The sequence below is a fragment of the Chrysemys picta genome, chromosome 7, assembly GCF_011386835.1.
Source record: "Chrysemys picta bellii isolate R12L10 chromosome 7, ASM1138683v2, whole genome shotgun sequence".
Classification (NCBI taxonomy): Eukaryota; Metazoa; Chordata; order Testudines; family Emydidae; genus Chrysemys; species Chrysemys picta.
Genome location: NC_088797.1, coordinates 27,741,960 through 27,766,527, shown reverse-complemented (window position 1 = coordinate 27,766,527; position 24,568 = coordinate 27,741,960). Strand labels below are relative to the sequence as shown.

Below are 24,568 nucleotides of genomic sequence, written 5' to 3'. Positions count from 1 at the left end.
GAAGTGTGCTGGTCTTTGGCACTCAGATGCCCAACTCCCAGTGGGGTCTAAACCCAGATAAATCCGTTTTACCCAGCATAAAGCTTATGCAGGGCAAACTCATAAATTGTTCGCCCTCTATAACACTGATAGAGAGATATGCACAGCTGTTTGCTCCCCCAGGTATTAATACATACTCTGAGTAAATTACTAAATAAAAAGTGATTTTATTAAATACAGACAGTAGGATTTAAGTGGTTCCAAGTAGTAACAGACAGAACAAAGTAAGCCACCAAGTAAAATAAAATAAAATGCGCAAATCTATGTCTAATCAAACTAAATACAGAAAGTTCCTCACCAGTTCCAGAATGCTCCCTTTTACAGGCTAATCTCCTTTTAGCCTGCGTCCAGCAATCACTCACAACCCCTGTAGTTACTGTCCTTTGTTTCAGTTCCCTTCAAGTATCCTGGGGGGGGAGGGGTGGAGAGGCTCCTTCCTTAGCCAGCTGAAGACCAAATGGAGGGGTCTCCCACGGGTTTAAATAGACTCTCTCTTGCGGGTGGAGACCCCCCTCCTCCCTCCTATGCAAAGTCCAGCTCCAAGATGGAGTTCTGGAGTTACCTGGGCAAGTCACATGTCCCTGCATGACTTAGTCTTTACAGGCCGAAGCCATTGTCCACATGGTATCTTGCATGTCTCCAGGAAGACTTCTTATGTGGATTGGAGCATTCCAAGATGCATTGTTCCCCAAGTGTTTCCTGATTAGGTACTTAACCTGGTGAATTCCTTCCTAAAGAAGCTGACTAAATGCCTCACAAAGCTTACTTAGAAACCAAGCAAGTATACAGCCCATATTCTTAACCTCAAGTAGAAAATTATATATATGTACAAATAGGATGAATAGATATAGTAGATCATAACCTTTACAGAGATATATTACATGGCACAGGCAGCACAAAACATATTCCAGTTATGTCATACATACATTTATAAGCAACTCCCCCCATAAAGCCTTATGGGGTACACTGTCACAATGACCTCCCACAACAGCTGTGTTCTTTTGGAACAGTGGCACAAATAGTCTCAAGAATCATAAACTCAAGAGTTTTCTCAGCAACTGGCTCCCTAATCTGGAAGTCACTTCCAGAAGACATCAGGTTGACCAGACTTCATTGCCTTCAGATCAAAATGCAAAACTCACTTGTCCAACCTAGCCTACCCATAATAAGACAAGAAAGGAAGCCAAAGAGAGGCAGCTCTTCATGTGCATCTTTCGGTAAATTCATAATGTGCTCAGATGCCGTGATAATGGGTGTAGTATAAAATCCTAGCTAGATGTATAATGCAGCTGCCTACTTAGTAGGTGGATATTTATATCAAAACTATCTTACATTATTGTATCTATGACCTGCACTATCTGCCTACCAGCTTCCAGGTGGAATTTAAGGTTTGGGGGTTCCACTATAAAAGCCCTACATGGTTTGGAACCCAGTTTCTGGACAGACTCTCACTGTACAAAACTACCACAGTTGTAGTCAGTGGAAACACTTAAGCAGAAGTACTCATGTTTCGAATGGAAAGGAGCTTCTTGCAAGATGTTCTGTTGTGAAAGGCTGACAACTTTGGAATTTACTTCCCCAGCAGTTCAAAATACAGTAGCCTGAAATCTGTTGACCTTCAGGGCATGCTGAGAAGCACAGCTTTTCTCTCTGACTTTCAGCGATGTGAGGTTTGAGGGGTGGAGGAATAGTTTGAAGGGGGGGTTGTCATTAGTGGGTGTACTTGACTGTACTCTCACTGGCTTATTTGGACTGTTCGTTGGTTTATTTTATTATTTAGTACTATATTTTATGGATGGTAGGTTTTTAAGTTTCAGAACTGCCTACAGTCTTGGATACATGCACAAAATCTAAAGCCCATGTTTTCAGAAATGTTCTCTAATTATGGGCACCCAACTTTACACCTTTGTGACCTGACGCAGATGGTGGGCACCCAGAGCTCCCATGAATGAATATTGTGCATATGGTTTTAATTTTGCAAAATTTCATGTAATGCAGGATGTTGCTGATGCAAAACCATCTGGAAATGTAAAAAAAAGGTTAATAATTTTGCACAACTTTATTAGCAAATCTGAGTAAATAGTCAAGTGTAGAGAAGCGTTATTATTGGTATCTATTAACCAAAATAAGACTCAAATTTTACAATCGGATCTATGCAATGCAGACACCTGCACTGACTTTAGAGCATCCACCTGTGTGGATTCAATTATAGGATTGGGGCCCAAGGACCATTTGAAAATAAATGACTAAAATAAAATTACCAACAAATTTGTCAATGTCACGACTTGTTCATAAATGTGAACAGAAAAAAAGCTAAATTATTTAGATGAGAATGAACGTAAAGAATTATTTGGCCAGCTGTGGTACCTTATATTAACAATGAGTGTCCCTTCTGATTTAAATACTTCTTCAGAATTGGCCCTACACTGTGACAAACATTTTGGGGAAAATGCCTTGATAATTTTAGAACAGCAATGTTACACTTTATTACAAATTTGTGCAAAATGGGGTTCACGTCAAATAAAAAAACTCCTTACATTTAATTCTTCACTACAAAAATTTATCTTTATCAGACTATAATGTTTAAAATTTAAAATTTCAATGCTTCCCCTGAAAAATAGGAAGATCTTGAATGAAAATGATCTCAATTATTTTCAAGTTCAAATTTCCACAGATTTTTCTGAAGATGCATCACAGTGGGACATCAGACTTTGATGCCTCCCTCCCCCCCTTTTGTCTGTGTGTGCGCAATTGTGAATATTTTAGGAAGGGAAGAAAATATGTGCTGTACCCCTCAAATGAGACTTTGTTTTGTTTTATAACTGTAAGCTTGATTCACACTAAAGCCTGACAACCCTTACATATGGGCCTAAAATTGCACACCCCTTGGGCTACATTTTCAGAAGGTTTCCTGGGTTTAGCTGTACTGTTTCTGTCGGTGGTCTCTGGATCAGGCTATAAATCCATAAACACTGAAAAATTTGAAAAGAACTGTTGTCACTTCTTTACAAAACTTTCACTGTTTAAGGATTTAGAGCCTGATCCAATGACCATTGAAGTCAAATAGGAGTCTTTCCATTGACTTCATAAATCAGGTGCTTGGAGATGACCATGAGTCCCCCCAACTGTTATGAGTGATCAAGCTCTTGGGGCCTTATCGTATTTTCATTGACTTCAGCAATGCAGAATTTTGCCCTAAGAGTAAAAAATACTGTTTTTTGCATATCCAGTCAGAGAATATACTGATGATGACTAAGCACATAGTTGGCAGGACAAGAGTGTTCTTGAACACACTGTCAAGTTAGTTCAATGCAGAGCTTTTTCTTCATATGATTATTATACTCTATAAGTGATGAAATTTTTCCATAACAGTAACCGAGCAATTGCTATTTTCCATAATCACAAGCATGAGTTTAAGGTGAGTGAAAGAACCTCACACACTGCTTGACTGTTTATTTTGCCAAGTTCATTTATTTTTATGAAGACACCATTACATATTGGATCTACCACCTGAGGCAGATTAGAACATTTCTAATTTTATATATACTAGGTATGGTACCTGCTGACTCAGGGCAGCAGAGGTACTAAGACTTTTTATCTAATTATTTGTAGCAATTTATTTAAATATTATAGAGTGTAAACAAAAAAAAAAATAGAAAAGTTTAGGGTCAGAAATAGCATCAGCTTATGAACTTAAGTTGTAAAGTGCATTACAATATATTGGAGAAGGGCTGTACCCACACCCTTAAATCCAAACTCTTTCCACTTTGAAACTAGCGCCAGATCCCATTGCAGTCATAGGAGTCTTTCCACTGAGTCCAGTGGGGTTTGGATCAGAACGTTGGCATGGAACGTTGCCCCCGGTGTCCTGATATTTTTTTCATCTCATCTGGGTCACCCTAACATTGTCTTAATATTAAGATTTATTATCCAAATCCACTCCTGTGGTTTTGGTTTTATCTATCTATCTATCTATCTATCTATCTATCTATCTATCTATCTATCTATCTATCTTATAAGGCCCTCGTTACTGTAGTATCTGAGTGCCTCACAATCTTTCATGTATTTGTCTATCCACACAACACTCTTGTGAGGTAAAGTACTTTTATTCCCATTTCATAAATAGAGAACTGAGGCACTAAAGAGTAAAAAGCAACAGAGGGTCCTGTGGCACCTTTGAGACTAACAGAAGTACTGGGAGCATAAGCTTTCGTGGGTAAGAACCTCACTTCTTCAGATGCAACTTACTTACATCTGAAGAAGTGAGGTTCTTACCCACGAAAGCTTATGCTCCCAGTACTTCTGTTAGTCTCAAAGGTGCCACAGGACCCTTTGTTGCTTTTTACAGATTCAGACTAACACGGCTACCCCTCTGATACTTGACTAAAGAGTAAGTGGCTTACCCACAGGAAGCTTTGGAGGAAGCAGAGAACTAACTCAGGTCTCCCAAGTCCTGTGGTAGCACCCTAACCAATGGACAATCCTTCCTTTCTGAGTCAACTCAATACTAGATGTGGCCTAATTTCCAACTTCAGTTTGTATACATCAAAAATTTCATGAATATGCCCACCCACCACCCTAGGATTTCAACCCAAGTTGGTAGTGTTCTTGGGAACAGTTGACGTTGTGAGAGTTCCATCATTATGGGGTAGTTTCTCACAAGTTCATCTCATAAAATTTCTGCATTGTTTAATCCAAACCCAAACTGTATCCATGGTTCAACCTGAAACGCAAATTCTGATTCTTAAACTTAATCTGAATCTAGATCTGGTTTACGTAGATATATCTTGTTATGCAATGAAGTGCAATGCGATGTACTAGGTCATGCAATATTGAGTTGGCTTTGACAAATGCCCTAATCTAGTGATGTCACAATCTATTAAACTGTATGAAGATTATATAGAAATGTTCAACACTAATTTGTTAAAGTTTTCATTTTTTGTTTTTTATTTGGCTCTGATCTTGAACAAAATTGTCATCTTTTAACTGCACTTGTTAGTAATGCACACAGCTGCCTGTCAGATTTCTTTCATAGTTTCATATATACTCACACATGTACACCCACAAATCTCTCACCCAACACAAATCTTTAAGTTCAAATACTATAATAATTTTTCCATAGAATAATGCATTTGCTTTTGTTCTAAATTTCAGTCGACGCTGGCGTCGCTGGAACCGATTCAATCGAAGAAAATGTAGAGCTGCAGTAAAATCTGTCTCGTTTTATTGGCTCGTTATTGTCTTGGTCTTTCTGAACACATTAACTATCTCTTCTGAGCATTACAATCAACCTGACTGGCTGACACAGGTCCAAGGTACAAGCAAAGAACATTTTTCCTGTTTTTAACCACAGAAAAATGAAAGCTCTCCTTGATTACTTCTGTATTTTGCCATTTTGAAGTTTATTTGTTATCCTTCAGTACATCCGGGTTAAAGAAATCAATATAGGGAATGACCAAATGTTTTCTATTTCCACATCTGCAACACATCTTAATGACATAATGTACGGGCAAAAACCTACAGAGCCAAATTGTAAACATGTGCCATTATGCTTTAAGAACAGGAGTACTTGTGGCACCTTAGAGACTAACAAATTTATTAGAGCATAAGCTTTCGTGGACTACAGCCCACTTCTTTTTGCGGATACAGACTAACACGGCTGCTACTCTGAAACCTGTCATTATGCTTTAGACATATTACCATTGTCAACCCATATGATTAAAGATAAGGAAGGACAAATGCTAACTTGCACATCAGAATAGGCTGTGAATCTTTTTGCCTTAATTCCACTCTAGGTTTGAACTATGTTTTTAGGTGGGATAATTTACACAATAAATTAGAATGATGTAGCATTTTTAGATCAAAGGGAGGGGTTATATATGCTTCATGCAAAAAATGGTGTCAAATGCAAAGCAAGGTGTATTTCCCTCCAGAGAGATAAGATAACTGGCATGGAAAATGGATAAAAGTTAGTCAAAATATGAGATCTACAAAATAAATCAGAAGTATCTAAAACATTATAATTTTCTGAATGTTTTGTTCCAGATACTGCAAACAAAGTACTTCTGGCATTATTCACCTGTGAAATGTTAATAAAGATGTACAGCTTGGGCCTACAGGCTTATTTTGTATCCCTCTTTAACCGTTTTGATTGCTTCGTCGTTTGTGGTGGCATTGTTGAAACCATACTGGTGGAGTTGGAAATTATGTCACCCCTGGGAATCTCAGTGTTTCGTTGTGTTCGTCTTCTACGTATTTTTAAAGTGACAAGGTAAGATTACGAAATAATGCATTTTCCTGCTGCTAATTTTAGGGGTACTTGTATGGTGATCAGCAATTCTTTTGTAATATTTCATCACGCACTGTTCTTTTACAGTTTTTTTTTGTGTTAACACACGCATTTTAATTTATAGGCACTGGACATCCCTGAGCAACTTGGTAGCATCCTTGTTAAACTCAATGAAGTCCATTGCTTCACTGTTGCTTCTGCTTTTCCTCTTCATCATAATCTTCTCATTGCTTGGAATGCAGCTGTTTGGAGGCAAATTTAATTTTGATGAAACTCAAACAAAACGGAGCACCTTCGATAATTTTCCACAAGCTCTTTTAACTGTATTCCAGGTAACTTTCTTTCACCCCCTATGAAACGTTTTACCTTTGAACAACAAAAATGTTTAGGTAATCTTGTCTCCTGAAAAAAATCACAAATACTATTTATTCTGTTTACTTTAAGTAGCATTCTGCTCATTATATTCAGTACTCTGGTAATTTTGCACCATTTGTACCATTTGTTCCATATCTTATTTGATCTATCTATGCAACATAGCTTTCATGTTACTTCATTAAATTAAGTCTTCTTTGTCCATCAAAGACATGACTAGAAATAAAAACTGGAAGTTATTTAATTTGAATTAATATTTTTCCTGTAAGCTTGTTAACTGTCTGTTTTGTGGTAGATGTGTGTATTTCTAATGTTCAGCTACTTCTTAGTAGGATAAATTGAGAAACATTGTAAAAGTGTATATCTGTGTGAATCATATCACTTCATATCATAAAAAACTAAATATGGATTTCTTTAAAGGGACACTATCAGTTTATTGTATATATTTTAAAACATTCATATCTGTGTAACTAGTAACTGATTATTAAAACTAAAAAAATTCTTACAATCTAATGTCCTTTTCACTTTTTATGGTGTTTGTTTACTTTTTGTATTTCTCTTGGCTTGGGCAATGAAATTAGGCTAGTCTCTTTCATTTTTGATTCTAGTCATTTTCACATTTAGGGTTATAGGCATTAACACAATAGTGCAGTGTTTGATTTGGGTGAATATTTGGCTGTGTGTCACAATTTCTATTCACTCAAATAGAGGTTCCATAGGATGATGCTTGAAACAAACAAAGAAAAAACTGTTTCAGATGAATTTAAAAATAAAGACATCCTAATGAGAAATATTTCTGTAAGTCTTAAATTTTCTAAAAAAAATTAAAAATAATGGGCCACACTTACCCTGATGGTGTCCCTTTGAAAACTTAAGTCAGTGTTTCCAAACTCAGGGGGTTAAAGTCAGGCTGCTACATCCATATCCAGGCACCTAAATAAATGGCCTGATTTTCAAAGGTGCCAAACTCCCACCGCTCCCAAGGAAGCTGCTGAATACTGAACAGCTTGGAAAAACCAGAATTCTTATTTAGGTGCCCAAATATGGACTTCGGAGAATGAAATAGTGGCCTTTGTCCGTGTATGACTTTCTTGCACAGTCACTGAATTATCTGGGGAGAGAATCACTGTGATGGGAGTATTTTGGGATAGAACTAACAGCTTCTAAATTGATGAAAAATATATACGGTATCCCTATAATCTGTGTTCTAATAATCAGGCTTCCCACAGTAATGCAAAATAAAGTGCTATATGTATAGTAGACCAGCTGTAAACTATCCTCCACTTAACTAATCAACAAGTTCCTTTACATTTCATCCTTTGGTACAGCAGCAAAGTTGCAAGAAACAGTAGAAAGTAGGAAAATTATTCATTCTCCAATAGCATTTGAGCTCCAATTCAGTTTGAAACCCCCTTCATTTAAAGCAATATAGTAATGGTCCCAGTCTCCAGTTAGGACTTAGATTGGGACAATTTAATTTGAAGGTGTAACACACTATGATGTATAGTTTTGGAAAGGGTTTGTGGCCAACATTCTTTAAAAATGGGTGCCTAAAATTAGTCTCCTAAGCCATACTTCGGTTCCTCAATGAGAGTCCAGATTTTCAAAGGTGCTGAGCATGGAGGCTTCAGTAGAAGTTGCTGTATATGCAGCACCATTGAAAATCAGGCCACCTAGGTGCCTACATAAGAATTTAGGAGCTTAATTTTAGGCACCCTTTTTTTTTTTTTTAGATCTTGGACCATAAGCGTAGACATACAGTTCATTGGCATAAATGCTTCATATAGATAAAAACTGGTAAAGCTAAACTAGGAGATGCTTATTTAAATGGAAATATTAAAATATTGTATAACAACAAACAGATTACTACCGGGTTTACTATATAAAGCATCCTATACAGATTGATCAGTTAACAATTTCATGTTCTAGAAAATGGCTGTGTGTGTTGTGGACAGAGGAAACATAATCCTCTTTCAGTCTTTTGACTGTTGAGTCAGTAAAGATGATTTTGCTTGTTAGATTCTAACAGGTGAAGACTGGAATGCTGTGATGTATGATGGGATTATGGCATATGGTGGCCCATCGTCATCAGGAATGGTCGTCTGTATATACTTCATTATCCTCTTCATCTGTGGTAACTGTATCCTTTCATTTCTACAAGTGACACTGGCATTCACTGTAAGCATTTCTGAATAGAGCAGTGAATTTGTGCGTAAAGAGGACTGAACCATTATGACACTTAGGACACATACCTGCCCTTTGTGTAACTGAGTGAATCGCTGTGAACAGGTATGCACATTTTCTGTACTACATTTCTTCTAAACAGGAGCTCCCTCCTGCTCCCGTTCCCTTTCTCTACTTTCCCTAAACAAATCAGACCCCTGCCAGCTCCCTAGGCATCGCCATCTCACCACTCTGACAGGAACCAGCACATTTGCTCCTTCCTCCTCAAGTTGACAGACAACCTCATTTTGTCTGCTTGTCTTCTTTTGGCCAGCACCCCCCATCCTGATCCACAGAAGTGCTCTGAACTCCATGCCAGAATGTCCTATCCCTCCCTGATTCCACCTGGTTATTTCTGACAGTTTCTGAACAAATGACAGTGGATAGAAGTGGGTCACATTAGGGAATACATCTTACATTGCAGGGGGATCCTAGCAGTAGGAATATGAGCTGTTTGGGACTAGTTCCACACAAGTGTTCACCCTCCATGCCCCCGATCTTCCAAAAGCTCTTCTTTGTCCCCAGTATGGCATCTTTCAGTGGCTACCCAAAACTCTAGTAAGCTAGCATACAGTTCTCCTAGACACAAGTTAGTACTGAAAAGGTTAGGAGTCAATAGATATGGCAAAAATATTAAACTTCTTTTTACTATATTTTTATGCTGCTTCTATTGATATTCACACTTCATTGATATGGGCTGAAGTACAGAACTTGACATGGAATGTAGTACATCTGGAAAATATTGCAGTGTAAAAATCAACATTTTGAAGTATCTGAATTAGTATCTAAAAACATTGTGTAGTAGGTGAAACTTGTCTATGCCCATGTAAACTTCAATTTCATTTCCTTTCAAAAAATCACTTTATAAATTACTAGTCTTTTGTTCAGCAGTCTGCTGTATATTCGTGTTGTGATAGAATCAATGGGCCTAAAGCATCACTAGCGTAACTCTGTTGGTTTAAATGCAGTTACAGCAGGCATTAATTTGGCCTGGTAAGTAAAGGTATTATAAGCAGTACATCCAGCTCTGTAAAGTTATATACTTAGTTTAGGAGCATGGGTTTCATGTCTCTCACCCTGTCATTTGTTCATACTGATAAGGAATAAACCAAACAGAGTGTGGTAATGCATAATGTCCTTAAGATTATTTGAATCAGATATCTTGCTAAATGTCTTTTTGGCCATTGCTGTGGATAACTTGGCAGATGCGGAAAGCCTGAACACAGCTCAGAAAGAAGAAGCAGAAGAAAAGCAGAGGAAAAAGAATGCCAGGTAAAATAGCACTGGGGTGCTAGATGGGAGTTCAGTATTCACCCACTTACAAGTGTGTTGATTTCTTTATTTGAATATCTTGACAGGGTTCATAGATTATTAATTTAAGAGAAAAGGAAAGAAGATACCATACTTGTTAACAAAGACCAAATGAATGTGATTTTAATTTAAACTTGCCCAAAGATTTGGGATGATGGAATGAATGGTGATAACCATCTGAGGTTTAAACATTGGAATGTAGGATTCATTGTGCAATTAGAACATAATTGTATCCCTATATGTATATGTGCAACTTCCGTTCAGACCAATTCTGAAAACTTTACATAGACAACAAGCAAATCTTCCATTGAAGTCACTGTAGTCCCATGGAAACCATAAGAGTTGTGTGCATGAATCCAAGAGCACAGTTTATCCCTTAGTATTCCTATAAAGACCTTGCATCGCATTTTTAAGGGATTGGTTTCTTGAGTTATATTTAAAAGGATAATCTGTTGAATGAATCTAGTGCACTGGGATGAAACACTCTTTATTACCTTTGTATGTGGCATGTCTTCTCTGTAAATGTCCCTTCAAATCAAGTACCTATATTTCCGTAGGCATGACCTCTTCATTTTTAATAGAGTGGATAGAATAGTTAACAATCATTCTTTCATCAGTCTTTGTTCTTTACTTAATGGGGTTTGTTCTTTGTTTTTGTTTTTCTTTCTTTTTCTTTTTTTTTTTTTTTTAGAAAAGAGAGTCTGGAAAATAAAAAAGGTGACAAATCAGAAGGTGACCAAAAGAAGGCCAAGGATAATAAGGTGTTTATTTCTATAAAAATATTTTATCCTCTTAAAAAGTGGCTCTCTTGTTTATGCTAATAAGTTCTTTTCAACACAGATGTGCACTATGTGATTTATTTTTTAGGGCCACATTTTCTCCTAAGTGTTTTTCTCCCACATAAGGGACAGGAAACTGTCAGTGCACACAGGGTTTTCATTCTCACAGAACTGGCAAAGGGTTGGGACCACAGAACCTGCTGTTCACATGAGATCCATGCAGTTTCAGACCCCAACCGTTCCTATGGATGCATAGCTCCTGGCAGAATGACTGTATCTCCTCCTCCTGATCCCCTACAACTTCGCTGGGGAGAGGAGTTTTAGAGCATAGAGTAAGTTAACATTGTCAGTTTTAGCATAACCCATAGCTTTAGGCTCTTGGTAGATTTCTGCTGGAAAAGTCCTTTAGACTATACTATAGAATTTTCAAACCACTCCATTTTCAAACCACTCCACTCCAAACCACTTCATAGAACCCTACTGGTTTTATCGCTATGACATTCTGCAGGTCTTTTTGCCTAAGTGTAGAATCACAAAAATGTACATGGGGGTTCAAAAATAGACTTTTAAAAAAGATTACAGCTTCCCCCTCTTGCCCACTTCCAAAGTGATCAACCATCATGGCTCTGTTGATACATTGAGAGAGTAAGCATGTACCTGGCTTCTCTGGTATTGAATAATTTGTTTTTGTTTTTTGGATCATCTAAATGCATCGATTAAATGCTGAAGTTTAATTGTCTTCTGAAGTGTCTCTTTGCCATCGCCATAGGTTACAATTGCTGAATATCGAGAAGGAGAAGATGAGGACAAAGACCCCTATCCACCGTGTGATGTACCAGGTATGCCAGCAAGACTATAAACATGTTTAAGTCAGTACATTGAAATATAAATGTAGGGTCACATTTACCATTACCTTGTCTTGTTTCAGTTCCTTTAAAGTCAGTGGAATTAGACCCTCTGATACCAGCAGGTATATTGGCCTATAGAATGCAGCCCATTTAGTTAGTACACATAAAGTAAGATCATTAAAATTGTCAGTCTGATGGATAATCTAATAATACTTCTCTGTATTTGGGGCAGAATCTGGAACTTCATTGAAATGGTAGATGGCAAGGAATGTTCCAGAGAGAATGCTATTCAGGCCCTGTCATCTTATGCGCTTCTGATGGCTTCCTGCTAACACACATTTCAGTCAAAAATCAGATTGCTTCTGTCTCACCAGCTGTAGAGCTGTTACATACGTCCTACTACCTCCCACCCACTCTGTGAACACTTGATCTAGACACATTGGCAAGTGAGGACAGACGCAGGGATGTTAAGTGACAGGCTGCAATTTTATTAAACTTAACACAGGGGAGGGGCACTACCCACCTTGTTACCCATACTCTCACCTACCAGGCATTTTAAGTGGTTCCAGTGCAGGGGTTGGAGGACTCCTATCATATAACCCACAGGTTGGGATAGATTCTCCTCAGCCTAGCCCTAGGACTCAGCCTGCTCTTCTGAATCATTTCACACACCCCAGGAAGGGGACAGATGGTATTAAAACAGGGGGAACCTTGACCTATGAAGGCAACAAGGTGTCCTCCTATCCCATGAGCGCAAGGCCCATCAGCAGAATCCTGGGTCTTATACTTCTGGGAACTGTCCTTTTTAGCCTTTTCACCAAGGCTAATGGTCCACTGGTTGCAACTAACTAACATCCCTACTAAGTACTACCACTAATGACTGAATTCGATTCCTATTGAATCTAACTGTGCTTCGAGGATGCTGTGAGGAAGGTGAAAAGACTACTAGGCCTCTGCCAGTTTGGCCCTAATGGGAAAAAAATATTCCTTCCTGACCCCCAAAACAGGCACTTGGTCAGACCTGCAGCATCTGCAAACACAGTCCCAAAACTACATCTACAGGAAGTGGGGATTGGGCTGCTGAAATAGAGCTCCACATGCCCCAGGGTAGGGTTTAAATTAATGAAAGGAGAGAATGACGGACCAATGAGTGGATAGAGGCTCTGGAGGGGGGAGGGGTCACTTCCAGCATGTGCTGTCCTTTCCCTTTCTAATGGGGCTGTCCCAATTACTGCCCATCTGGTTTTGCACCCACTGTGGCAGGTGAGTGGCATTAACATCCACCATTGTGCAGAGTCCATTTACTTGGACTTTATATACAGGAAAGTGAGAGGTTATGGGATGGGTGGAAGAAAAGCCACCAATCATTGCAAAAATTAACCTAAAGCCACTACCCCCTCTCCATCTGAGATGTGGTAAGGACTTTGACTCACTGCACTGACTTTCAATAGAAATTAGGCACTAAATGACTATGAAAAGTTCCCTAAAGAGTCCCTTTGGTGTGTAAATTGATTAGTGAAAGATATGTCCCTGACACCTATGGGAATGTTCATGTATTAATTAACAGATTTTTAACACCATCTGTTGAATATATATTTTAATACAAGCAATAATTGTATATTGTTATGAACAAAAATTTAATCTTTTTTATTTTATAGTAAAAAAGTGTTTAATTTAAAGTAGGTGAAGATGAGGAAGACGAGGAAGATGAACCAGAGGTACCAGTTGGCCCACGTCCCAGAAGAATATCTGAACTAAATATGAAGGAGAAGATAACACCGATTCCTGAAGGGAGTGCCTTCTTCATTTTCAGCAGTACCAACCCGTAAATATCACCCTTATAAATACCACGTCTGTGCCCTGGGGTTTCATCACTGAAGAGCTAATTCTGCCCTCATTGAAGTCCAAAGCAGAACTCCCATTGACTTCAATGGGAGCAAGATTGGACCTTATATAATTCATTAAATAAATGAATTTGGTTCCTTATACCCCATTGGTATGGTGGTATTTTCCAAAATTCAGCATTGAAGAAAGCAATGAAAGCAAAGATAAATAAAAATAAATAAATAAAAACAATAAAACCTGGATGCTTTAGGGAATTGGGATTGGGATATAGAGCCTTTCATCTCTAGGTATGATTCCAGACTTGGGCAGTAGTGAAGAAAGCTGTTTTGTTTGCTGATGGAAACTGTGACGATCTAGTGGCTGTTCGATTGTGCATGTGAAGTGAGTAGAGTCCATGTCATAAAACCATCAGTGCAATTAGCAATCTCACTGGCAGTCTCGGCATACAGGTTAAAGAATGACTTGGCTTGGGAACAGAGTTACAATCTCACCACTAGAGGTCCTTCCAGGTCAGATTTGTGGAGCAGTGTATGTATGTGGCAGTTTATTCGACTGCTGTCCTTCTTGTATCGATTCACTTAATAAATGACTTCAGTCTCCAGACCTGTCAAGCAGCACTTTTCACAAAAAGACAAAATTCACTAAAAAAGAAAGTTATTGAAACTAAATAGTTTAAAACTTACACACATTCAACTTTAATTTAATAATAAATAGAGCTCTTCAGACATTAAGACCAGATTTCCAACGACGCTGAACACCCACAGATCCTGTTGACGTCAATAGCCCAAAGTCATTATCTTACGGTCCTCACACACACCAAAAATCCTCTTGACTCCGGGGGACTTTTGCCTGCAAAGAGACTGTAGGATTGGTTTATGGCTTTTCCTTCTCTAAGTAAAGTAGGTAGCTTCTGTTATCATGGAAGGTAATTAGCAGTACCAGAACATACAGAAATCCTCTATTTACTGACAGTAGAATAGATTCCTTAAAAACCCACTAACTTCTCACGGGAAGCTTTCAAAACTATTTCATTCTGCTGATTCTGCTTTCCCACTGATGTAAATGTGGAGTAACTCTATTGAAGTGTTCAGTTGGAATGAGACCCGAATTGGGTCCTATGACGCTAATCCTATGTAAAGCTGAAATCAGCATTACGTGGTGGCTTCCTAGTAGCAAGCACAATCTTGAAACAGCTGGTAGCCTCATTAGGAAATTCTGGTTTGAATAGAGCCCTGAAGTATCTAAATGAGACACTGGGCTCAGTCCAACTCCCACAAAGTCAATTTAGGAATACTTTAATTGGCTTTAATGAGAGTTGGCTCAGACTCATTGAGCCTGAAATTAAGCTTTTCCCATTGAGCCTGAAATTAAGGCTTTACTCCTGCATAGGAATATCTGCTAGCATGGACCCCTTTGCATGTGCACAGTGGGGCCCAATACTGGGGTTTTAAAAGAAACCTAGAGGAGTTAGGCATCAAAATCCCATTGAAAATCAGTGGGAATTGGGACCCTAACTCCCTTAGACTCCTTTGACTCCTAGCCTCAAAGTCTATGGGCCAGATTCTGAAATCCTTTACCAACGTTTAAATCAGAGCAGTTGCTCTGGATTTATCTTGGTATATGTGAAAGCCAAATCCAGCCCTGCTCTTAGAATTGTTACCATAATCTTGGCAGAGAAGTTTAGAATACTTGTTCTTTGTGAGCCCTGCCTGCTATACATTATTTACACATGCGTATTTTTCTCTTTTTCAGAATTCGAGTGGGATGCCACAGGCTGATCAACCACCACATCTTTACAAACCTCATCCTTGTCTTCATCATGCTCAGCAGTGTTTCCCTAGCGGCGGAAGACCCAATTCGCAGTCACTCTTTTCGAAATAACGTAAGCAAAAATACGTAGCTGAGTCTACATAACACATTTTTAAGTTATTATGCCTTCCTCCTGACTAATAAGTAATCATTATGCTTGGAATATGCTTATTTTTATAGTGTAGACCTACATGATAGCACATTTTAACTAGTCTACATATATTTGATTTTTTTTTGCTCGCTACACATAGTAAAATGTTAAGTATTTTACAGTTTTACAAAGAATACAATACTATTTATACTACGTGTACTAACTAGCATGGATCCCTTTAAAAAGTAATGCATGGAACAGAGAGAGCATATTTTAATTCTAAATGAATTTTACTTTTTATCTGTGTTGACGTTATGGGTCTGATCTGAGTATTGGTGGCAGGATCAGGCCACATGTAAATAAAAAAATCAAATGAACAATTTAATTTTAAAAATTTATGACATGAAAAGCAGAACGTTTTAATTCATTTTTAAAAAGTGCTATTATTTGAATCTGATTTTGAATATATTTTCAGCTTATAAATGTACATTATACACCCTGACAACGAAAGAAAAAGGTACTAGGTAGAAATGTATCTGTTTTTGGAGAGCCACGTGTTACGTACATTGGTATGCAATTCATCTATGAATAGAAATCTCTTTTCTCCTGTTCTCCCACTTGCTTCTTTCATATATGCAAGAGTTATCTTATGATGAATCCACAGACATATGGACAGCCCTATCACTTCTGTGTATGAAGATATTCATACATTAACAAAGTAATACTGTTAAGCAGTTGGAGTCTGATTTTTAATGGTCAGCTTGAGAAATTCTTTCTTTCTTTCAAATTCAGAAATATAAAACTTCTGCTGTCTTCATCTTAAATGTCTGAAATGACCACTACAACGTGGTTAGTTTAGATGTGATTTATACATATATTTTTCTACTTAAATAATTTTAAAACAGTAACCACAGAGTAAAAAAAAAATCACTATAATTCTAGGCACCCTTAAGGCTCCCATGTATAAATGGTTGGGTGAGCTACAATCCAACAAAAGTGTTGCTCATTTGTTAAGTAAATAACCATGTTACCTAAAAATGTCTCCCTATAGCTGAAACAAGCACTCTAGCCATCTTGAGTACTCTGTACTCTTGAGTTCAACCGAAGCTTTGCCTGGCACTTCTATACCATGCTGATGGGTGACCTTCTTCAAACTGAGTTAGATACAAGGAATGCATACTCAGGCCCAATATCATATCTCTTAACATTTCACCACTGCTGCATAACCAGTATTAGTGGTGACATAAAGAAGAAGCCCCTCAGCTTCCTATCAACTTTATACACTTTATATAAGTATGAAATTGTTGTTACGAAGAAGAAATGTAAAGAAGCAACCCTATAGGGAATACCGTATAGGGAATTTTGGGTTGCTATGACTGAGCTTATATCATCAGGCCCCCTCTTTCTCCTGCATGTAGTTTGATGTATGGAGGCTGCTCTGTGGTTGCAATAGCCTCCTCAGACCCTGCAGAAGGAAGATGGGGCAGGATCAGAGTGGGATTGAATAGAGGCTCTGACCACTTCCAGGCCTCCGCAGGTGCATCTACACTGCAAATAAAGACTTGCAGCAGTGAGTCTCAGAGCCCAGGTCAACTGACTGGGGCTTATGACATCTATGCTACGGGGCTAAAAATAGCAGTGTAGATATTCAGGCTCGGGTGAGATTCTAGCTCTGAAACCCAGAGGGGGGTGGAGTTGCTGTGTGGCCCACAGAACTTGGTGCTTGACATTAGAAAGAAAATTTAAAAAAAAAAAACTTAACTTTGTTTAGAGATAAACTTTGTTTAGAGCACACACACTTGAATTCCCTCATACAATATTCAGTGGAGATATGTGCTTTTCCTATCTATACAATCTGGTTAAGTCTATTCGTATAAATAAGTCACACTGACAGATAAGGAAGAGACAGCAAGTAGCAAATCCTTGAGTGCCATCCACAGTATGAGACTTACTCTGGAAACAGTTTGAAGGGCTGAATACTGTCTTTTGCAGCTAGAAGAGTGCTGAGCAGATGTAGCTCCTGAATAGACAGGCTGTAAAGGATTACCCCTGTGCAGGGGACACACAGGCAGAACACCTAAGGGAAGTGGAGGTGGAGACAGGTGTGCTCCTTGCCCTTGTTGCAGATATGTGCAGTGTGTTGCGCCCATACTCCTGCCTCTGGATTCTACATTGACCTAATGCATGTGACCATGTTTCCCACCAGTGGCTGGCCCCAGTGAGTAAAAGAACCTTCTAATTAGCGACAGCAACTGATGCTGTTCTGTTAGCTCAGGTGGTAGGGACTTGTGGTTTGAAAGCTGAAGGTCCAGAAAGTGCTGAGAAGTTTGATCCTTGCTGCTGGAGGTGATAAGAATCTACAAATAGGGTCCAGCTCATTCTAAATGGCTCTCAAGCTGGGTCTTGAATTCCAGCAGGCCTCAGATCTGTTCAGCGCAAGCCTTGCTAATGCGGCTTCATGCACAGGATCACATCTCCTTTTAGAGGCTGACCCATGTGACTATGGAAGCCTTCTGCTCAAAGTTGAAGGAGTTACTTGGAAAAGAGGAGACTAAGGGGGGATATGATAGAGGTATATAAAATTATGAGTGGTGTGGAGTAAGTGAATAAGGAAAAGTTATTTACTTGTTCCCATAATATAAGAACTAGGGGCCACCAAATGAAATTAATGGGCAGTAGGTTTAAAACAAATAAAAGGAAGTTCTTCTTCACACAGCGCACAGTCAACCTGTGGAACTCCTTGCCTGAGGAGGTTGTGAAGGCTAGGACTATAACAGAGTTTAAAAGAGAACTAGATTAATTCATGGAGGTTAAGTCCATTAATGGCTATTAGCCAGGATGGGTAAGGAATGGTGTCCCTAGCCTCTGTTTGTCAGAGGGTGGAGATGGATGGCAGGAGAGAGATCACTTGATCATTACCGGTTAGGTTCACTCCCTCTGGGGCACTTGGCATTGGCCACTGTTGGCAGACAGGATACTGGGCTGGATGGACCTTTGGTCTGTCCCAGTATGGCCATTCTTATGTTCTTAACTCAATTAGTAGTGTCCTGTGCTTTTGGTGTGAATGTCCTGGGTTTGATCCCCAGTGACAACCATGCTGTCTGTACCTATGCTATCATAGCCCATTATCTTAGTAAGAATGCAGGAAGAGAGACAGCTTGCCTTGGCTATATCTCTGACCCAGCAGGCCATACTTTCTCTGTGTGCTAGCCGACAAGCAAAAAATGTGCTACCCCCAGTGTTTTGCCTAGCTCCAGCACAGATATACTGAAGGGGGAAAGTGGTTCTTGGTGACCTCTTCCTTCCATTGCTAAAATTCAGAAGGCAAAATATGAAAACAAAATAAAACACTGTTGTCATGCTGCAGTGTAATGGTTTGCAATACTTCCTTCGATATTTTAGAATAGGTCTCTTGCCAGACTTTGTTGAAGGGCTTTACTATTTATATTCTTTCAGCTATTGCAGGAACCGGAAGCATCTGAGCTTTGGCTGAAAATGAAAAGTAGATTTCCCTGTGTCTAATCTAATATGGGCACCCTTTTCCCTGTTGTCCATTATTGAATTTTCCCTGCCATTTCATTAGCTGCTGATCACTGGTACCATCTTTCTGACCAGAAGAACAAATGGGTAGTTGGGTAATTCCCTTGAAAGGAAAACTAATGTTGGATTGCATGTTAGTTGCCCTGGGTAGGTGCTAAAGATAAGTGCACTGTTTTCCTTACAGGGGTGAAATCCTCACTGTCTTGAAGTCTATGGCAAAGCTCCCATTGACTTCAGTGGAGTGAGGATTTCAACCAAGGTCATTCTGAAAGCTCTGCACATCACCTTTGACTCTACTGTTATTTTTATTTAATTTTCCATAAATTACTCACAGTTATATACTCCAAAATACAAGAGAAAAAGTAAATGCATTAGTAGATTTTAGGTAATTTACTTATTCATTAATTTTGCTATGTGATCCTGTAGCCAGCACATACCGCCTACCACAGCAACAAAATACACATAGCAATATTTAGACTGATTTAGTAAATCTGACAAAGTATATGACAGTCTAATTTTTCGATGCAATACTGTGATGGAAAAAATACATTATTAATAAGCTTTTGTTTGAGTGAGAGCGTGTAAAGTATACTAGAATCAGAAGAAAGAACATCTGAAAGCTGATAGGTAGGGCCCTACCAAATTCACAGTCCATTTTGGTCAATTTCACAGTCATAGGATTTTAAAAATCATAAATTTCATAATTTCATATATTTAAATCTGAAATTCCAAGGTGTTGTAACTATAGGGGTCCTGACCCAAAAGGATGTTGTGGGGGAGGGTCGCAAGGTTATTGTAGGGGAGTCTCAATATTGTCACTCTTACTTCTGCGCTGCTGGTGGCAGGGTGCTGCCTTCAGAGCTGGGCACTTGGCCAGCAGCCATCGCTCTCCGGCCACCTAGCTCTGAAGGCAGCACAGAAGTAAAGGTGGCAATACCATGACCCCCCTACAGTAACCTTGCAACCCCCTATAGCCCCCTTTTGGGTCAGGATCTCCTGTTTGAGAAATGCTGGTTTCCCATGTGAAATCTGTATACTATATACACAAAAGACCAGATTTCATGGGGGAGATCAGATTTCATGGTCCGTGATGCATTTTTCATGGCTGTGAATTTGGTAGGGCCCTAGGAGAAAGGTCTGAATTGAAAGAAAATATTGCATATTTGGTCCTATCATTTTATGATAGAAGAAATCTCACTTTGAACTTAGTAGCTTCTAATGAACTTTAAATTAAACAAAAAATAGTTACACAGCAACTAAACTTTAAATTACTTTGCCTACATTTCCCAACTAAATTCTTAGATTAAAGTAGGTATTTTTGTGCATGTGATCTAAATTGTAAATATTTATTTATAGATGGATTTCTTACTGTGGCACATATTATACCTTGCAGATACTTGGTTACTTTGACTATGCTTTCACAGCCATCTTTACTGTTGAAATCCTGTTAAAGGTAATGAATTGTTAATTGATCCTTGTTAGCTCAACAGCAGCTTTAGCAATAATGTTTGTAACTTTTTGTTTACCTTCCAGATCCTAGGGTATGCAGATTATGTCTTCACTAGTATGTTTACATTTGAGATCATTTTGAAGGTAACAGGTTTATAAAGAAGTTTGTTTAAAAGGATTTTCCTTGTGTGTCACCTGCCAAGAAAAGGCACTTGAAGTGTTCTCCACCTTTTCCCTAAACGATCAAAGCTAAACTCTTTCAAACCAAAGGATTTTTTAATTTGGCAATATCTCATCGTTTTGATTGGTTATCTTTGACCTTTGGGTGCATGTAGAAGCTACTTTTTATCATCACATCAATTTAATAATTCATTTTTTACCCTTTTTCACACTTACAGTTTGTCAGAAAAGGGAAAAATAATTCGCTGCGCATGAGCTTTCCTCCTCCTTGTTCTGGCATTTCCAAAAAGATCATAAATCTTTTAAAAAGGGAGCATGGATTTTCTCATTTCTCTTGCTGAACTATATTCATAGAGCTAAAATAGTAGACAACTATTTTCTTGCAACAGGACTTGCAAGATATCTTGCGTTTATTTATAGTCTAAGATACTGTGCATTTTATCTTATCTTGGGCATACATTCAAATACTCAGAAAGGCATAAATATGCTTGCTTAAATGTATTACCTATGCATGAATTCCGAATTGGTATTTGAATGTACAGTTTGTGTACTGATTACTAAGACTATACACCAGGGCTACTCAACTTTTAGATCTATGAAGATTACTCCAGCAAAGCAGCAATAAAACTAGGGGTTATGTTTACCTGGTGCTGGCTAGGTGACAAATGGAGAATGAATCATGAAGAATAATTAGAAATATATAAAACACTTCTTTAGAGCTATATACATTTTATAGCCATCACAAGAAGCTTGAAAGCTTCATGCAATGAACAACAGCCATAGGTCACTTGTTGACTAGCCCTGACATATACCAGTGAATTTCTGGTACAGTAAGAATCCGTACATAAACTTTGCATTTCCAGCTGAGGATTAAGCATAACAAAAACTCTTCTACCAGCTTTGTTCATATTGGTTTGTTCTTTTCACATTTTGATTAATACCAGATAATGCAATATTTGGGCTGTTTACAAGATAAGCTGTATTTTATATAGTAAACTATTTTTGTGTTTGTAAATGTTCACCTACTCCTGCTTATGAAATTCCATGATTTCTTATATTAGTAATAAGGAGCCTGTAAATTAGTTAATAGTTGTAAAGAGCTCTGAAGATGTAGAATGCTAGAATAAGTACTAAGTATTTTTATTATTTGTTATTTCATAATTCCATAGAGTTTAAGGCTAGAAGGGACCATTAGATCATCTAGTCTGACCTCGTGTGTAACACAGGACATTAAATTTCACCCAGATACCCCTATATTGAGTCCGATAACTTGGGTTAGCATTTCAGTCCCTAGGGGATGAAACTGCTGTGAGCCCCAGACAGAGAACGGGAGAACCAAGGGGTCACCAATGTACTGCAATGGCAGGGGACTGATCAGATGAGACATGCCCAGATGATCCCAGCAGATGATCCCGGCTCCATGCTGCCCAGGAAGGTGAAAACCTCCTACCATCCTTGCCATTGTTAAATCAAAGCAATGCTGAGAAATGAGCAGAGAGAATTATACATTTGACAAAACAGTAAAGTTGGATCAAGCTACTTGCAAAACCTCTGAACTCGAGGAACCCACTTACCTCATTAAAAGTGATACCATCCTTTCCAAGGCAGATAGGAGTTAGTAGAATGTCTGTATCCTTTGAGCAGCAGGCTGTATCAACCCCTGTTCCCACACCTTCAGTTCTGGTTGCATTTCTCCAAGAAGAGAGAGGAATTAGCATGGTGCAAGGGGATATAACTAGGTGTAAAGGAATACATTTAAAAAGGAAAATTAATACTAATGATCATAAATATCTTCTTGACATTGAGATCTATTAGACTATGGAAGAATCACTCAAGAAAAATGGTGGAAGCCCCATTGCTGGGGACTCTGAAAGGAGACTCAACAAAATCCTAGAATAGATGCTGTAGACGACATTTGTACTTGTCCTTCAGTCCATCACCCACAGACCTAGTAGGTTTCTATTCTCCCCCTCCTCCCCTCTCCATCATCTCCTTTTTCATTTTCGGTCATACCAACAGAGACTCCACTAAATTTCAGGAGCCTCTGAAGAATCTGTTCCTGGCACTAGTGAAACTGGTCACTCCTAAATCCAAGAAACTGAAGGAGATTAGTGAGGGTTTTTTTTACTGTGGGGCTCTGTTTAGGGCATTTGTTAGTCAATGGAGTTATCTGAAGGATGACTTTGGCCCATATCTGGGCTGAATATACCCAGGAAGTGTCTACTGGCTCTACAGGATTTTTTTTGGACTGCTGGGAGCTAAATGGAGGCCTGTCCTCTATATTTTCTGACAGCAATTTATATCCCCTGACTGGGAAATCTCCTTTTGTGTTCCTGGTCACCTTTAAACTACTGTTCAATTCTATTAAGTTCTGCACTTGATCCTGCAGAGGTGCAGTGGTTACAAGAAGCTAACACATGTTAAGTAACTGCCAAGTATGTAGCTTACCTCTCCCCTATGTGACAGGCTAAAATAAAAATAATTCAGTTGTTCAGCAACTATGTGGATCTATGTGCAGCTTAGGTAGCACTGTTAAAGTGTCAGGAAGGGTTCTCTCACTCATGTGCCCTCCATGACTCAGACGCACCCACAAAGGATTTGCTCAGTCAAAAATGCGGAGACTCCTGATTCTGTATTCTCCAGCGGGTTGTGTCTTGCAGTGTAATCCAAGTGTAGTTGTACAGGAAAATGAACGGAACCTTAAAAGATGGTAATACATAATCAGAATGTGGCATGTACATTTGCAATGCCTTGCTGTACTAACATGTCTCAAACTTTGGCTATGCTTGCTTAAGATTAGAGCTCTCCATACTGTCCGTGCTGGGTTTTGCACTGTGCTTTCTGCAATGCCAAGTCCTGTTGCTAAACACACACAACAAGAGTTAATTCAGGGTTAAACATGTAGTAAACATTATGGTACAATAATGCACATCTCATTTAAATTCCAGACCCAAAAAAAAAGGTAAAACTGGAGTTAATGTAACTTAAGGGTAAACTATATTACAAGAATGTTACAATTATCCCCAAAACAAGCATTAAAGCAAAAAATTCAGAGTTAAGGTTAAAACATAAAGAAATCCATAGTAAGATACAGAAATACGCAGCTAAAGCACACATGCAACCTTAACTCTGCCCTGTAGTGACACCACTGGGGGAGGGGCAGAATTAAAAACTCTTCAAAATGTAAGTATAATCTAATGTGGGATCATCAATGTTTAAAAAGCCTCTATCATTATCATGTAGTATCACTAGAAGTAAATTTTCAGAAAATTAATTCTGATCTCAAAGAGTAAGTGCAGTAAGTTGGGGGAGGATATGTAATATTATTTTCATACATAACAAATTTCAGAGTAGCAGCTGTGTTAGTCTGTATCCGCGAAAAGAACAGGAGTATTTGTGGCACCTTAGAGACTAACAAATTTATTTGAGCATAAGCTTTCGTGAGCTACAGCCCACTTCTTCGGATGCATAGACAGTGAGTCTCTGCTTTAAATGAGAATACCAATTCAACCTTAATTATGGGGGAACTGGGGCTAATTTAGCTCCTGTGGCAAGTCAAAGTAGTTTCTGGGCTAATCTAACTTTCATCAGCTGGAACAACACTTATGGTCCATTTCACTGGCGCGACAACCACTCCAACATGTTCCCATGTGGGGGTCAAAACTGAATACAGAAGCAACTATACAAACGTATGCCAACCAAGAATTCCACTACACAGCGGGAATCCCAGCTGTTTCTTTAAACCAGCTTTCCATCCTGTTTGCTCTGCTGGAGCAGTGCAGAGGGGACAGAA

General features: G+C 38.7%; 1 protein-coding gene across 13 annotated transcripts in view; it reads left to right on the top strand.

Moving 5' to 3' along the window:
- The window catches only part of CACNA1D (calcium voltage-gated channel subunit alpha1 D), a 392,778-nt gene that overhangs the window by 258,373 nt on the left and 109,837 nt on the right, over window positions 1-24,568 (top strand). For 11 of the 13 annotated variants that reach the window (XM_065551034.1, XM_042849787.2, XM_065551033.1 and 8 more), the window contains 10 exons: window positions 5,194-5,354; window positions 6,085-6,310; window positions 6,453-6,660; window positions 8,720-8,840; window positions 10,081-10,195; window positions 10,926-10,995; window positions 11,783-11,852; window positions 13,542-13,686; window positions 15,459-15,588; window positions 20,540-20,599. In XM_065551034.1, the coding sequence (XP_065407106.1) occupies window positions 5,194-5,354; window positions 6,085-6,310; window positions 6,453-6,660; window positions 8,720-8,840; window positions 10,081-10,195; window positions 10,926-10,995; window positions 11,783-11,852; window positions 13,542-13,686; window positions 15,459-15,588; window positions 20,540-20,599 (1,306 nt within the window). Of the gene's footprint in view, window positions 1-5,193; window positions 5,355-6,084; window positions 6,311-6,452; window positions 6,661-8,719; window positions 8,841-10,080; window positions 10,196-10,925; window positions 10,996-11,782; window positions 11,853-13,541; window positions 13,687-15,458; window positions 15,589-20,539; window positions 20,600-20,679; window positions 20,740-24,568 lie in introns of all 13 variants that reach the window. The other 2 variants (XM_065551032.1, XM_065551031.1) reach the window with 2 other exon arrangements.